The 16889-nt window shown below is 38.7% G+C and overlaps 1 protein-coding gene across 1 annotated transcript in view; it reads right to left on the bottom strand.

Annotated features, from left to right (window-relative positions):
* Positions 1–16889, bottom strand: part of pla2g4ab (phospholipase A2, group IVAb (cytosolic, calcium-dependent)) — a 56799-nt gene that overhangs the window by 32807 nt on the left and 7103 nt on the right. Inside the window, exons 3-10 of the mRNA XM_038291760.1 lie at positions 12962–13043; positions 11852–12000; positions 11494–11607; positions 11230–11267; positions 10721–10865; positions 6974–7110; positions 4574–4796; positions 3094–3208 (exon numbers count right to left, since the gene is read on the bottom strand). Coding sequence (XP_038147688.1) covers positions 3094–3208; positions 4574–4796; positions 6974–7110; positions 10721–10865; positions 11230–11267; positions 11494–11607; positions 11852–12000; positions 12962–13043 — 1003 coding nt within the window. The remainder of the gene's footprint in view (positions 1–3093; positions 3209–4573; positions 4797–6973; positions 7111–10720; positions 10866–11229; positions 11268–11493; positions 11608–11851; positions 12001–12961; positions 13044–16889) is intronic.

The raw sequence follows: 16889 nt of genomic DNA on the forward strand, positions 1-16889 counted from the left end.
CTGATGCAGTGGTGGGAAGTAAAGTACATTTTTGAGTATCTTTATTTTACTTGATTCATATTTTGCGAAGGGGAACTTTCACTCTACTACATTTTAAAGTCAAATATTGTACTTTCTACTGGCTGCTGGTTACTTGTTCCTTTCTGCTCAGCTGAGCTTTGAAATCCGCTGTTGCTGTTTTTTCTTTATTGAAATGCAATTTCAACATGCAAATTAGCAGCCCTTAGGACTGAATTTGGACAGATTTGCATGACGTTCTACAAATGTGAGAAACTTACATTGTAGTTTAATTTTATTAAGCCGTTAGTTGGTGCCATCTGTTCAATAGGATGAGTTCTCAAATCAGAATTGCAGTTTCTTTGTGGTAATAGATTCCACCTTAAACCTCTACTTTGTAGTTAAAATGTGAGGAGAATCAAGACTCTCCTGTTTTCTTGATGCTGTTTTTAAATACGAAATAATGATCAAAATAGCTGTCCTTGTTTTTTGTGGCATTTTTATCCTGAAGTTCTTTACAGGTGGTGTAGAATCTGTAACAGAGTGGTTCTATGTGTCAGTAGAACGGGTGGTTTGTAAAGGTTCAAAGTTCTTTAAAATTACTCTGAAAATTAGACAGAAATGTACTGATATTAGAAAATTTTATCTGTATTTTTGAATATTTAAGTACTTTTAAATTAATTTACTTTTGAACACTTAAGTATTTTTCAAAAGTGAGTACTTCAATACTTCAACTTGAGTAGATTATTGACATAGTAACCTTTACTTGTGGTTGTCACTGTCTTGGTTCTGTTAAGTCTTCTTTGAGTTTCATGTTGATTCATGTTTTTCTTTGTTTTCTACTTTTATTGATTTAATTCCTATTTTGTTGTGTTTTTCTGGATGTATTTGAGTTCTTCAGTTTTTCTTTGTTGCCCTCTTGTGTTCCCCTTTTCCCTGGCTCCTTTCTAGAAGCCCCTGTTCACACCTGCTCCCAATCAGCTCCTTAGTCCTGTCTCTGTTCAGTCAGTCATAAATATTCTCCATGTGCAGTTCCTCAGTGCTGGTTCCCGATCTTTCCCCTGCTCCTTGTCCTTGTTTTCCCTGATATCTCCATGGTTCTGGTTTGTTTTACATTTTCATGTTGGATTTTTGGATTCCTGCCTCAGTTGCTTGTGAACACTCCATTAAGACTACAAGAACTCACCTCTGCCTCCCTGTCTCTGCATTTGGGTCCTCAAAACCTCAACCAAACCTTGACAGTGGTTGAGTAAGTTTTAACTATGAGGATCGATACTTTCAGTCAAGTACTACTGTTGAGTACTTCGTCCAACACTGGTCTGATGAGTTTACCAATTCATGAATTGTCAGGATTCCTGTCTGTGTATGTGTTTTTTCTGTATTTTGTCTTCCTCCACCAGGAGGCGCCTGGTTCTGGTCCACCTCCTTATTCACCTGCTGTGAATTACCTCGTTAAGAGTGTTCTTAATCTGCTGACTGCCCCTACCTCGACGCCAGAGTGTTTTCCAGTTTTGGGTACTCTAGCCAAGCTGAGTTTTGCTGAGTCAAACTGAGTTCTTGTCAACCTGAGTTTTAATCTTGTTTTTTGTCTTTACCTCTGGGCAGAAAGTCATCCTGCAAACTGGATTTTTTTTTCAGACCTTCTCTCCCTGGAAGGATCATCTGAGTTTTAAGCTGAGTTGAGGATTTAAACTGGAGGTTTGAATCAACTTTTCCTCAAGAGATTGTTTGAGCTTCACACTGAGCAAGGGATTCATCTCCACTACGACCCATTCAAGTACCGCAGGAAATCTGAGTGACAGTCAGCTTCTCCGTTCACCTACAGTAAACCCTGTCCGCCCTCCACCGAATCAGACAAACACTGGAACTACCGCACACAGACTGGAGTCAAAGAGTCAACAACTTCTCTGGAAACGTGAGTCAGCAATCTATTTCTCTTCAAGTTCAAGAATCAAATTTCCCACCGAGCCTGAACTAACCGCAGTGTCTTCCCCTCACCTTTCAGTTCCGGTTGAGCAGTGTTCAGAGCAACACTGGATTCTTCACAATCTCATAAATAAACCTGTTAAACTTTTTCCTTGGTCTCTCTGTTTGGTCTTCTGCATTTGGGTCTGATCTTTAGTTAATTCATGACATAAATACTGCAAGGATTTAGCCTGCAGAGAGCATTAGCATCTTGCTACTAAAGGCAAATATGCAGCACTTTAACATTGGCCAGAGAGTCAGGTTTGCCGTAAACAGAATGACAAGAACAAGTGTTTAGCTGCAAGCTGTTTAGATTTAGAACGGCAAAAACTATCTTCTCATCCAGAATACAACTTCATTCCAACAGAACCAAATCAGAATATTACATTTTTTTTCTCCATTCAGCCCTTCAATCTGACACCTGTGTCCATTTAAACATTCCTATTGGATATTTATTTTGTTCAGCACTTTCTCCTTAAAACGTCTGTTTAAAAATAAAACAAAAGTGCGACTTTTAAACGTAAAATGAATACATTTTATCTCATCTTATTTTCTTTTAGTTAATTTCTCACAACCAGCCTTCTTCCAACTCCTGATGAAATAGGTTTATTCTTCCACACGTAGAATTATTTTATGTGTATGTGGAATATGAGTCTGTTAAAATCAATCACCTGGTGCTAATTACTTAATTAGCACCAGGTGAGCAGTTGACCTTACTTTGGAGAAAAAAAGGTTTTCCTTTAAAGTTCAACACAGTTGTTTTCTTCTTTATTCATTTCTTAAACTTCTTTCCCTGCCTTGCTGAAGCAGTTACTGTAGAGGGCACTTAAACAAAGAGGAAGTTTTGTGTTACAGCATATGGGATCAACTCGCAACAACCCCTAACTAGTTCTCAGTATTCGGTTCCTTGATTTAGCTCAGCGGTGGAACCACCCTCATTCACACCTCATTTCTCATTCTCTCTTTGACGCCAGCGCAGCATTACAAGGAAAATGTGTTGGCTGCTTATTTTGCATGTGGGCTAGCTGAAAAACTATATACATTCTCTATTAGACATGCAAAATATAGATCTGTGGGAAACCTGGGTTATATGAGACGCACCTTTATTTAAAGAAAAAGAACAAAGGTTACCTGCAAACATGAGCTCGGAAACATCTGGTTTGACGTGTAAACATGTGAAGAGAGGTAGAGGGCTCTGGGCCTGGTTTATTTTCTCTTGAATTTCACTTAGCTTGATATCCATCCTCTGTTAAAAAAAAAGCATAATATCTTAATAATGATCACATCTATAACATCACATTACTGTGAAAAAATTGCACTTTTTACTACTTGAACTTTAGGGTCAGCAAACATGACCCTAAAGAAACACTTGGTGGTTCAGTTAAGCCCCATTTACACTACCCTTTTGAAACCATGCAGAGAATGGTCCGAGCACGGTAACCAAGATAACACTGGTTCTGCTGGAGGTTGCTTCCTATTAAAAGGGAGTTTTTCCTCTCCACTGTCGCTACAAGCATGTTTAGTTTGAGTGATTGCTGAAGAGTCAATGTGTCGATGCAATCAACTGGTTTTCCTTAGATAGAAAACTTTGAATCTGTTTGACTGCATCATCTGCTAAAATGTAAAGTGCCTTGAGATGACGTGTTTTGAATTAGCGCTATAAAAATAAACTGAATTGAACCGTTGAGTAGGCCTGTGCAAAAATTTGATTAAATTAATTCATTCAATTTTTTTCGCCACCATTTTTGTTTGCATAATTCCCACCTTTAGAGCTGTAGTATCATGTACCGCCAATAGGAGTGGAGGAACCATGCTAGCAGAGATGGCAAAAGTACTCACTTTCCGTACTTGAGTAAAAGTACAGATACTTGTGTTAAAAAATACTCTGGTAAAAGTGGAAGTACTGATTAAACTTCTTTACTCAAGTAAAAGTAACAAAGTACAGGCTTGTAAATTTACTTAGAGTATAAAAGTAAAAGTAGAAACCACTTTTTTCATGCCGTTGCCTACATTTTAAATGGATGTCTGCCAATAGGACTAGATCTCCGTTGTTCTCATTTTCAATCATCTCGTCGTCCATGCTACTATGCTAACGCCACCGCCACCAAGCTGCAATGATTTGCCGCCAATGAATACCGCCGAATCTGTCGATTCATCTTGTAGCGGTGCGTCAAATGCAACGTAGATTCCCATCCAATTAGACTGAATTTGGTATTGATGACGTGAAAAATAATAACGGTAACTCCATTGAAATGATTCAAAACTAAAGTAACGAGCCAATTTTCTAAAATGTAAGGAGTAGAAAGTACAGATATTTGTGTAAAAATGTAAGGAGTAGAAGTAAAAAGTCGCCATAAAAATAAGTAGTAAAGTAAAAATATCAGAAAAATCTACTTGAGTACAGTAACAAAGTATTTGTACTTCGGTACTTCCCATCTCTGCATGCTAGTGTGATGTGTAAATGGTGGTCATAAGAATCCAAGCTCGGTCCGAACTCAGCACGGATCGGTTTCAGAGGGGTGGTGTAAATAGGGCATTAGATTAAAGTATGTACTGATAGGTGCTGCTTTCTCATGAGTAAAATAAGTATTAGCTGCTTGGCAGCTCCTACCGCAGGTATAAGCGTCTCTCCTATGAGCATTCCGAAAATATCAGTAAATGTGACTGGCTGCCCCAACGCCTTTTTGGACCACAGGGCCTGGATGTAGTTGGTGATGTGTTTGGGCAGCAGCAGCCGAAGTGGGTTACTGCTGACTCTCTGCATCAGCTCATTGTTGATGTCTTTTGGACCCTTGTTTGGAAAGTCAGGGTGGGAGTAGAGTGCAGACATGTACCTAGAGAGACAAAGAGAAGGGCAGTGAGGAAGAAGTAGTTAAACCGAATAAATCTGTTTCCAACTCGCTGAAAAATATCAGAGTAAAAGGCTGAGTTTTAAGACGTTAATGCAGGATTGGCACAAACTTCAAAGTACTATATCTTACAGGAAAAGTCCGCTCATATTCGGAATTCTTCTGAAAGTACTTTAAATATAAAATTATTTCATACTTTTCAATAAATTATTCATGTTTTTAATTAAGAGTAATTTTCATATTAATGTGCTTCTGATGTGCTTGATGTTTGTCAAAGAATACTACTGCCACCTACTGGTTTGTGACGTCACGGTGCGGTATCGGCTGTTGATCAAGTCCCAATGCTCTATATAGTGTTTGTCACAATGTGCTATTATCTAAGTAATCTTGAAAACTTTCGTCTTCGAAATGTTGGCTACATATTACGTGTTTTTTCTCTGGCTAGATGTTCGTGTGCAAATCCTCCCTCTTCAAGTTTGCAATCCAATGATGAAACCGTTCTTGGAGGATCGTAAATCAGAAAGGTGAAATAACTTATTTTTACTTCACTTTTACCCGATGTATTCTAACATCCAGCTGCCATGCACGTGGGCATTGTCAGTTTCACTATAGCTCTGGTGAATTTCAATGGTGAAGTCCTCTGGAAATCTTCAATAATTGTTGTTGATTGCAGATGTGTCTAGTAGTTCCCATTGATTTTGCTTGTAAAGCGGGGAGAATGGCGCTAGGCTTACCGCACCGTGACGTCACTGCCGGAAGGTGTCAGGAATGAGGTGTTTCTATATTTTGGGGGTTAACAATAAATTCATTAAATCACCGCAAACATATTAGTTTTAGGCATAAATAATGATCCATTGATTATTCCTTGCTGACTAGACTTTACCTTTAAAGTTCAATTGTAAAAGCCTTGCAGTCCTTCATGGCCTTTGAATTGGAGATAGACTGATAACATTTATGATTTTTGTCTATATTGCCTAATAAATGCATTCGCTGGAAAATTAATTAGTGCATTGGTTTCCAAACTGGAGGTCTTATTGTACAGTAGGGGGCGCAGTAGAAATAAATTGAATAAATCGCCTGTTTAAGAGGTTTTTTTAGTTGTTTATTTATTCATAGCACAGTAGAATGAACAGCTTAACCTAAAATATATGTATTTTTAAGCTGGTAGTTTTAGCAATTTAAAATATATTGTACATTGTTTCATTGAAATGTTTAATTTTCCTGTATTGGATTTTTGTTTTTTAACTGTAAAAAAGGATGGAGCGGAGTTAGGGACTGAGAGGGCACTAAAACTTTTTGATGAATACAGGTTTTCTAATATAAATCACTCTGACTAATGTTGAAGATAACATTTTTCTTTAATTCTATGATAAAAATGATTACGAATGGTACATTCTCAATATAAACAAAAAAAAGAGACATTTTCTTAACAAAAAAAACGAAAGAACAATTTAGAATAAATGAAAGGATTAGCAATGCATGCGCTTAATGTGATCTTAAGGTTTTTAGATTATTATTTGATTAAAATGCTAATAACTACGTATCTATATCGGTCTATACCTAACTCTTGGGTTAAAAGTCTTGCTTGGGGACCCTGAGTTTCCAGGTTTCAGTCTGAATTTTGCTGAAGAAAAGCTTCATAACCTCAACTTGGTCCAAACATAACCATGACCCATCTTCTGTGATCTTTTTGGGCTTCATAAAGCTGTTCATCTATTTTGTGCTGTGCATTTATTTTGCACTAAGACTGTTTACTGATTAGGTGACTTCTTCATGGCTTCGTTTGCAAAGCATTCTATCTAGGGGCGCTAGTGTAAAGGGGGTTCCATGGGAGTAATTAGCACACTTCTCAGATTATTCTGTAAAAAACTGCAGTGCATGTATAATTTTCCTTCTCCGCAAATCTGAGATTAAATAAATCAGACACAATCTCTACAAAATACACAGAAGTTTGGGTTATAATGTGACAATAAGTGAAAAAAGTTTAAATATTTATGATTTTAAAGCAGCATAGAAGAGACACTAAAAAAGGGAAAACTTACCAGAGCAGAGAGAATAAATAAGAGAAGAGATAAAGCAATGAGAGAATTAAAGATGCATTTACATTTAGAAAAGAAAGATAAAGCTGAGGCTTGAACTATAGAGTGTAAAGAAACACAGACCATGTGGATCCAGAGAGCCCTGCAATATATGTGGCACAGTCCAAGACCCCAGACTCAAACAGGGCCTTCATCACTCCAGAAAACCCAACCATTGCACGGAAACCCCCGCCTGAACCGGCTATGGCTATCACTGGTACCTGGAACACACATGCAGAGTCATAATGAGAGGAAGAATAAGGGAAATGCTTTAACCACTTATCTTCTGCCCACAAACTAAAGATTCAGTCTGGTTTATTCTTTCAGCTTGAGTAACTTCCATTTGCACAGCTTGAATACCGAGTTTGTTACATCATGTATTTACGACACACTTTGGCTGCTTCTTAAACCTTATTGTGCAACACTGGTTCCCAGCCTGTATTATCCATCATCTCGGAATATATCTGAAAAGGGAGTCAGATGGTTTTCTCAGTGCAAGGCTGTAACTGGATACCTTATCCCTCAGTAAGTTCTTGTACAATGAGGAAGGAGAAAGTCTGGCTAGAGATTATCTCCAGTCAGAAGGGGCATCAGGCCAAAACAGCACTGGCGGGAAAGGAAGCTTAACTAAGAGCATGGGAGAAAAGGTTGCAGCTTTGTATCTGAGCTTCCCTGTTTCTGAAAAAAAAGCTGGCACACAGTTTGGAAAATGTCAGGAAGTCTGAATCAGAGCTTGATAAAAGTGCCCAAAGACAACAGGCCTTTGCACTTAGGGCTGTTTTCTTTGGTCATTTTTCAATAATCTTCTCCAGAGCTAATCATAAGGGAGAACGTGCAGTGGAACAAAGATCTGACTGGAAGCACACATTAGAGCCATCACTGCGTCATACTGGTACGTGCTGGCAAATACAGATGCAACAGCAAATTTTGAACACTTAAATCCACAGAGTGGGTTGTCATGTGGTTTCATGCAAGTTGAGGGCTTAAGTAAGGCAATATGTAAAGCAGCTTTATGAAGGTTTTTTTTTTGAGGTTGGGTGTAAAGTGGCAGGCAATGGCGTAACTATCGGTAAGCAGAGACAGCTGTTGCTTATGGGCCCACGACCTCTTAGGGGCCCCATCACTAACACCTGGACGGCCCCCTATGCAACTGCAGACTAGGACGTCTCTTTGCACATGTAACAGTGCGGATAATCCCTCTTAAACCCACCTGATACTAAAGTGACTGACCGGACCGTATTTATTCCGCACATGCCAGATTTCAATATGATGGTGAGCCGTTTAAACACAACATCGAGGTAGTTTAAAGTGTATTTGTCATACAAATATAAAGGGATGAACGCATATCTGATGTCATGCGCATGGATTATGGGTATGCTGGTGCATGCATGGAGTTTGCCTGTTCTCCCTGAGCATGTGTGGATTGTCTCCAGGGTACTCCGGCTTCCTCCCACAGTCCAAAAACATGACTGTTGTTAATTTGCCCCTTTAAATTCACCTGAGGGTGTCTGAATGGTTGTTTGTCCAATTTGTCTCTCTGTTGTGTCAGGAAATTTTCATTACTTTATTTTTTACTTTTCTCCATAGAACTTAGAGATAGGATACCTTTTTATTATTGATTTTAAAATCATAATTTTTATCATCAGTACGTCCAATAACACGGCATAGAACATCATCTTGCTTTTACTGCTTCTCTAAAAATGCCTGTCCTTTCTATCTCCTCTTTCTTTCATCTTTTCTCCTTTCTTTTCTTTTTTTTCCTTTTTCTTCTACTGTTTTTCTGCTCTACTTACATTGCAGTGTCTATATAAACTGTAAAACTCCCTGCATAATTATAATAAAGCAATTTATATGCATGAAACAAGTGGAGCGGTATGGCAATTGCCATACCGCTCCACTTGTGAAAGTAAAATCTGTTGGGCTCTTTCTGGCATCAAGATAATTATTCTTATTGCCACAATGCCAGACAGGACACTGTAAAAAAAAAAAAAAAAATGCCTGTAGGATACGCGATCTGCTCATTTTAATGAGGCAGAATCAAAGAGGTTTGCACGTCTAAATATTTGCTGAGCAATCTTTGTACATCGCCCACAACATGCCCAATTATTGCAAATACAAAAGGAATTCATGAGCAATTTAAAACCCCTTATTTGGAATCTTAGAGGATCAGATTGAACTGCTGATTATTAAGCTGAAAATGAATTTCATATATCTCAAATTAAGCTAAAATTTGAGATAGAGTCATGTAGTGTTGATTTAAGAAATAAATTGTGTCCATTTACAATACATCAAAATAAACAAGGAGATTTGTTGAAAACGCCGCTGACTGATTCCAGTTATGACGGAATCCAGGCAGCCGGGTAAAAAAGAATTTAAGCAATGACTTAGCTCAGGGGTACCAAGTAAAAACCAGCGGGGTCCGAACAAAGAAAATCATCAACCAGTAAAGATCCAGAGACATTTTTAATCATAATCGTTACTTTAAACAAAATTTGTTTTTTTAAGTAGAGATTAACAATCATTTAGTTTGGTATAGAGACTCTTTTCTGATTCACATATTTTTTAAAAACACCTGAACTGACCATTTTTTTTTTTTTTTTTTTTTTGTGCCTTAAAAGAGAGAAGTGTGGTTTAAACTGTCCTGCAAGGCTTTAAACCTGGGTTTTAATGAAGACTAAGCCATTCTCAAGCACATATCAAGGTGCTCATCTTGAGCCTGGATCCATATTTATTTTTGATTCTGTTCATGGTGGAGAATCCTGCTTTACAGCAGCAGGTCGAGCCAAACATCCTCTAAATGTGCAGGGTCATCTTTGAGCAAGCCATTTCACTTTTCTTTCACTAGGTTACCACGGTTCTCTCAGCAGTTCACACTTTCTCAGCTTTCTGTTTCTCACCATCTCCTCCTTCTCTCCACTCGCCCGGCTTGCCACAGGTTTAATGCTGTGTCTAAAAGTGGCTCCAAGCAGTGACCCAAACTGAAGCAGCTCATTGGCTAATTTATATCAGGTGCAGCCTGGTCCCAGAAGCTCCTGATGGCTTTACCATATTAACATGAGAAGCGGAGCAAGAGAAGTTAGACACTGCTGTTGGAAAACATGCAGTAATTTATAAATTTTTAAAATCAGGTTGGGTCCGGATTAGCCATAACCTGAATCCGCCAGATGGATTTACTCCGCATATCCATCTGGAAACCTTCCGTTGAAGTAATTTTGGGAAGGGGCGAAAATACTGGTTAGCTGATTGGCCTGTTGGTGATAGACGGGCCAAATAAACCAATCAGATCAACGAAGCATATGACGTACTAACAGAGCGACGACGAAGAGGAGCTAATTGATAGATCAAACTCTTGCCGAAACCAGTCGGGAGAAGAGCAAAAACATCTTTTCCTCTGAGAAAAGCCTCCAGAGCAGTGTTTTGCTCTTCTTACAGTGAAGAAATACTCTGAAATTCCGATAAAACTTGCTCGATAGCCACGCTAACGCTAGTTTCATCGGCTGAAGCCGCCATGTTCTTTAGACTGAACCGTCGCGCTTCTCGTTGCGTCACACCTCAACCCGCCTCAAAGCCAACACTGATTGGACGTTCGTTTGGTGAACGGCTCCAAATTTTCTTTAACGGAGAGTCTCCAGACTGATCTGCGAGTGAAACCTTGAAAGCTCGCGAGATCAGGATGGTCTCACGAGGCTAGATTAGCCAGCAGGTGGGTCCGGATCCGGATCGTGGTCCGCTAATCCGTGACCTCTGACCTAGCTTGTTACGAATGACTAATAATTAAACTTTAACTGTAAGTGTAAAAAAAGCAAAAATAATCTGTGGTTCTGTACTTGCCTCTACAGGAGAGCTGGGGAGGAAGCGAGGCTTCTCCATGTCGAGAAGCTTTTTAATGCCGAGCATCACTCTTTCTCTACGGGTGTGTCTAAACTGCTTCTCTTTGTCACACAGGGCCAAGCTGAATCTCAGGTCAAGGTTTGTGCTGGAGAAAAAAAATAACAAAAAGCAAGATTTAGGCTTTACAAGAAGTCACGAATCATGTTTAGTGGAGACAGTTTTAGAGGAATGTCTAAGCGTGATATTTAAACTGATCATTAGTTCCTTTTAGATATGCTGTTTGGTGAGCCAGTGTGAAACACACACAAACTTTTACCACAATACTGAGTATAATTACTAACCTTTCCTGGAACGTCTCCATCAATACAATGATTGTAATAAACCAGTTTTATATTGTCATTAGATGACTAAGAACTTGTGTTGTGTTGCTTCTTGTGTAGCAGCAACTTTATTGAGGTATATTCCTCGTTAAATTCAAATAAATAGTTTAAAGTCTTTATAATACAAACCAGATTTCCACCTTCAACTCCAAGTGAACTTTGGTTGCCTGTAAACATAAATAATATATGTTAAGTGTGACAGAAGCTACAGTAGGTACAAAAAAAAAGATCCCCATGTCCCCCGCATCCCACACACCCCTCTTTTCTCGTTGAACTAGTTTTTCATTATTTCTTTGGAACTCATTTGCAAAGATTTAAATGGAGGGGGAAATATCGTACGTCAACATTTGTGATTCAATGTATGCGTCAATTAAGAAACAATGAACGGCTTACTTTTCCAAATTTGAAAATTTCCAGTTTTGTCTGGCCCACTTTGAGCTTGCTGATGTCAAAGGATGCGGTTCCAAGTGTCTCATCCATCACATAGTTGGCATCCATTAATGTCAGCTGATTGGGAAAAAAAAACAAACAGCAGGGTTTATGCTTTAAAAAAATGTTAATTCCCCGAATATATTTAGGCTGTTCAAGTTTAGAAATAATGCCCCAAGCAAAGAAAGCTATTACACTAAAAATTTTGAGTTTCCGTGGTTACTGTAATGCCATGTAATAACACAAACTGTGTATGCATGGATTTTCATCCGGATGCATCATTCGTTTGGTCGTCCTGAACAGAACTAGACTAGAGTCTCACCTCCAGGACATTTTGCTGGCTGGGGTCTAAAATGAAATGAAAAGTCTCGTTCCATTTTGGGTTGATGTCGTTGTCTATGTGCTTAGTCCTCTTCCTGCTCTCTGGGGCCGTCGGGATGAACAGCTCCACATATGGATCTGGGGTATCCACTGAGCACACAAAGATTAGGTTAGCTTGGTTAGATTTTATTTTGTATTTTTTTATTTGTTCATTTTGGTAGTTCTCTTCAGTGTTTTTGACAATGTTTGGCTTTTTAAAGTGATTTATGAGTAAAGTTGCTTGACAGTTGGTTCTGGAAATTTAAATCTGAACATGAAAAGATTCAACATATCATTATCAGTTCGTATGAAATCGTACGAAAAGTTATGCACAGTATTTCGTATGTTTTTTAAAGTTTTTCCTCGAAAAAACACATCAGTGCGCATGCGCAGGCAGACAGACGAAAAAAGCAGATCCGCGGACGGACGTAAAATTGGGAAAAACAGTGCAATAATTACTTCTTTATGTCTCTAACTACGTTTCTTGCTGTTTTGTATCTTAGGGTCAGGGTCAGGGTTAATTGTATGTTAAATTCTATGTTATTGAATGGTGCGTAAGATGCGCATGCGCAAGGATATCTTGTCTCGAGGCAAGACGTAAAAATAAGATGAAATACGATTAAATAAAATGTCAAAAACGTACGAAATTACGGGGCATAACTTTTCGTACGATGTCATACAAACTCATAATGAGAATACACTGAAAGATTGCAAACTGATTGTCTCCAGGCTCTACTCTGTGGTTGCTTTTATTTATTGACTACAGTCAGATGACATATTACATCTACTATGAGTATACCGAGTGCACACATCTTTATACTTCCATGTCAGCTCATGACCATTGTCTCTTACAGAAAAATAAAACTATTTGTTAGCTATGTGAATGGAGTCGTATATATATCATCTTACCTCTCATTTTTTTAAGAGGATTAAAAATAGCATTTCAAACTCCATGATTTTTTTATTTATTTTTTTTGAAAAATGACTTAATATGCATATTGATAACTTTCCTACTCAAAATTATGAATGAATGTCATATTAATGACTTATCTAAATAACTGTAAATACTTACACAAGTCCCCCAGAGCTCCTTTTGTAACATTTTCTGCACGAACGACAGTCACCGTGAACTTATGAGAAATTTGGTGCTCCACCTGCAACACAAGTTGTTACTAGCGTCACTATCTTAGATGACAAAACATCACAGTACCGACAACAATGACAGATCTGCAGGTTTTGACATACCAGCTGATAATAAAACCATTTTAAAGCTAATTCACACTGTTGGAAAACTTTCCATATAAGTATGCCCAGGTAGTCCATGGTATGAGATATGTTTAATATACACATAACTATGTGTTTTATTTTTATTTTTTGTGAGGTTGTTTGGGCATGTAATGAGGAGAAAACTATGTCGAAGTCAAGCTTCACAAAACGGGTAAAACACATCTGCTTTGGGGAAAATACAAAGTAAAATCTAGAAATTGCAAAGTAAACCACCCAGATTTGCCTCCATCTAAAAACAGGCTGTCTGTATTTAACAAGCTTGGCAGACCAGGATGTACACAATCCAATAAACTTTCCAATAAACAGTATATCTAAACCATGGTGGGATCAAAGGAGGACAGAAAAAACGATCAAGTAAAGTAGAAATCCTCTTTGAGTTTAAGAAAAACATTTTGGGACAAGGAGGCAAATGGGAGGTAATGAAGGAAAATGCAGGACACTTAAAAATGACTTATGCAAACATCACAAAAATCAGCTTCCAACCAGCCTCATCCACTTATAAATCACTCCCCAGTCTTTGCCTTACCTTGTCCTTCAACATAGATTCCATCTTATAGTGTTTGTATTAAAATCCTCTACTTGTTCTGTTTTCTTTTCAGAACACCACATGGAAGTTTGGGCTTCTTGTTTGTATTTTAACTGATAACCGTTTTGAATCTGTGTAAAAGATTGCTGCTCTACTTTCTTTAAATTTCAAAAAATGGCTTTTAGAAGAACTCTTTTGACTTTTAATAATTTTACCAAGTAAAATCGGAGTGGCGGCCTAGTGGTTAGTGGCATAGGGCTTTGAATCCTGAGGTTGTGAGTTTGAACCCCCACTCCCACAGACTGCCACTCTTAACCCCAAAACTGCTCCGCCAGGTCTCGCACAATGGCAGCCCACTGCTCCCCAAGGGGATGGGTTAAATTCAGAGAAGTAATTTCCTTCTGGGATTATCAAAGTATAAAAAAAATGCAGGATATTGTTTCGATTTGTAAGACAGAAGGGGAGGGAAGGGAAATTGCATCACATTTTCTAGACATCGGGTCAACCTTTGGAAATTAGAAACCTCTACGCAGCCAGGATGACAGGAAATAAAGTTGCATCGGAGCTAGGTGAGTCGGATGCAAGCGCTGTGTCCTGGCCTTAAAGGTATAGTGGAGGATGTTCTTTTTCCAGTTGGATCATCTAAATCAGCTGTCCCCAACCTTTTTTGCGCCACGGACCGGTTATATGTCAGACAATATTTTCACGGACCGGCCTTCACAAAGATAGGATGTTATAGATAGGATGCGTCTTGACCTGAATTAACCTGTGTCACGAGGCACAGATGCACCGACTGATGTAATTGGGAGATAATACCCCAATGTCTTATATTTTTCAAAATCACATCACTCAGATGAAAGTGCGCATTCAGCTCGGCAAAGAACTCATGCTCTTCATCAACACTGAAGTCCTCAGACATTTTTCTTTCGTTGTTTCTTTCTTTGCACAGGTAAACAGCACATTTCTTCTTCTACGCTTGCATTATCGGCAGAGCAGACGCTGAATGCGCACTTTCATCTGGTTTGGTCTGCCGCGGTTTCCGTAGACTCGTGAACGCGCTTTTAGGAAATCCTATACACTACTGTTTATGCTCTAAAAACATTCTAAATGACTTTGTTTCGAGTAAATTATGGACGCTATCCACTCAGGACACTTGGAATACATTGGACGAGCAGTATGGAGGAATATTGACACGTTTTTTGTGGACTTTTATGGACCTTTCTGCCTCGGGCGCCATAGACCTCCATTATTTGAATGTCGGCAGACAGCAAGAAGCCTCCCAGATCTCCAGATGCATTTGAGATATCAAAAAAGTACTCCAGAGTGTTGTTCAGCATGGGGGTGAGTAGAAAATGAAGGCTAATCATGTTTTGGGTGTACTATTCCTTTAAGAGGAGTTCCCTCTTGGGAGAGGGTACAGGGTTGTACATGTGTATTTTTCAGCAGTTTTCTCTCAATTGTTAGAACTACATGGGAAACTGCTCAGAACTTAAAATATATATATATATTTTCCCGAAATTCCCGAAGATTCCTCGGAGGCGATGCAGAGCCGTGCCGGGGCCTACACAGCTCGTACTCCTGCGGGTGTGAGCGGCTGAGATGATAAAAAAAAGTTGGTTGTGTTATCAGACTTCGTTTTCACTGGTTCCCTACACATTTTACAGATGACTGTGGTTTGTTTTTTGTCCGACTTGCCATAACCGAAATACTGCCAAACTGGAGAACTACAAAAACCCTTCTTTGGAACAATTTCCTCCGCCTCTCCTTGCTGCGACATCTTCATGTGCTCTGTGTTGTGGTTTGAGAGGGCGGCGCTTGGTGACGTCGTGCCTGGGTCCGCGATTGCGATTGGTTAGGAGGAAGTAGTGACTAGCATAAACCTACATGCTAGGCTACAATGAGAAGGAAGGAAAACTGCGTTTCTTTATCAAACTTTTATCGACTCTCTTTTTTTCTATTGCGCCACACGTCTATCGATCGATATATATCGTTATTGAATTATCGCCCAGCCCTAGGGCAGGTCGTTTCAAACATTCGAGAAAATCCGCCATTATACCTTTAGCTCTATCAAATGGGGTTCCCTTTGGAAAGGTTACCAGTCTTAGGCATAGACACAAACAACATGCAACCATGGATGTAGTCAATCAAATTTAAGGCCAAATTAGAATGACCTAAATTAACCTAAGCTTAATACTTTTGGACTTTATAGGGAGGACAGAGTACCTGAAGGGGGCTTGCACATGCATGGGAGGAACATGCACTTAGAAAGACTCCAAATCCAGCACCTTCTAGGTTGACTGACTTTCATTCTTGTAGCACTTTTAATATTATCTTGACAAATAATGAAATAATCAGTCAATGGCCACAAAAATGCTATCGCTGGTAAATCACTGAGAAACACAATCATCTGGTTGATAAAACAGCTAAAAAGTAAATATTTACCTCCAGAAAAAAAGACAAGAATTTCAATTTTATTTAAATAGTTTGCTGGACATTATTTTTTGTTGTTTGCTTTAAAAATTAAAATGACAGAGTTCAAACTTTGAGGGTTTATGTTCTGAGCCCTTGTTAGCTTGATTTTAATATCTTTTTCTCCAAAGTGAGGTCACTCTGACTGTTATCTTCTGCGGAGCAGGATATTGGTTTTCTGAGCAGTAAGCAGAACCACTCAAACACAAATTAAGCTTTCCGAGAATGATATTACTTTATTACAGTAATTATAGCCCCAAGCTACTTATGTCAGATACTTTGAAATATGTTGACACTCTATGAGTTTGTGCTTGGCGACCTTCCCATTCAACATAATGCAGCCAGCATTTTCCGAACTGACGAAGGCAAAACCATTTATCTAACAGGAGCTGGAATATCATGAGACTGACATGAAGTGGCAAGGTGCTGGCTGACACTTTAAAATTAAAAAAATATTACTAATGGCTTCAGGTGTGCATTTATACTTTTAAACAATAGCCCTAGGAACTTGGGGGTAAATTGAGATATTTAAAATTAATATCTCAGCAGTTGGCAATGGCAGAATATTTTTTTTAACTTGTAGTCTGCAGGCTTCATTTATTCGGTTAATTTAAAGACAGGTAATTTTGCATTTTTTTCATCTGTTGCTATGATGAATAATATTCTTTTCCATTTAAGACCAATGATTGAAATCCTGCCTAACAAAGACGCACTTTCC

This window comes from Cyprinodon tularosa, unplaced genomic scaffold (genome assembly GCF_016077235.1).
Source record: "Cyprinodon tularosa strain WSP-4 unplaced genomic scaffold, ASM1607723v1 ctg30, whole genome shotgun sequence".
In the NCBI taxonomy this organism is placed as follows: Eukaryota; Metazoa; Chordata; class Actinopteri; order Cyprinodontiformes; family Cyprinodontidae; genus Cyprinodon; species Cyprinodon tularosa.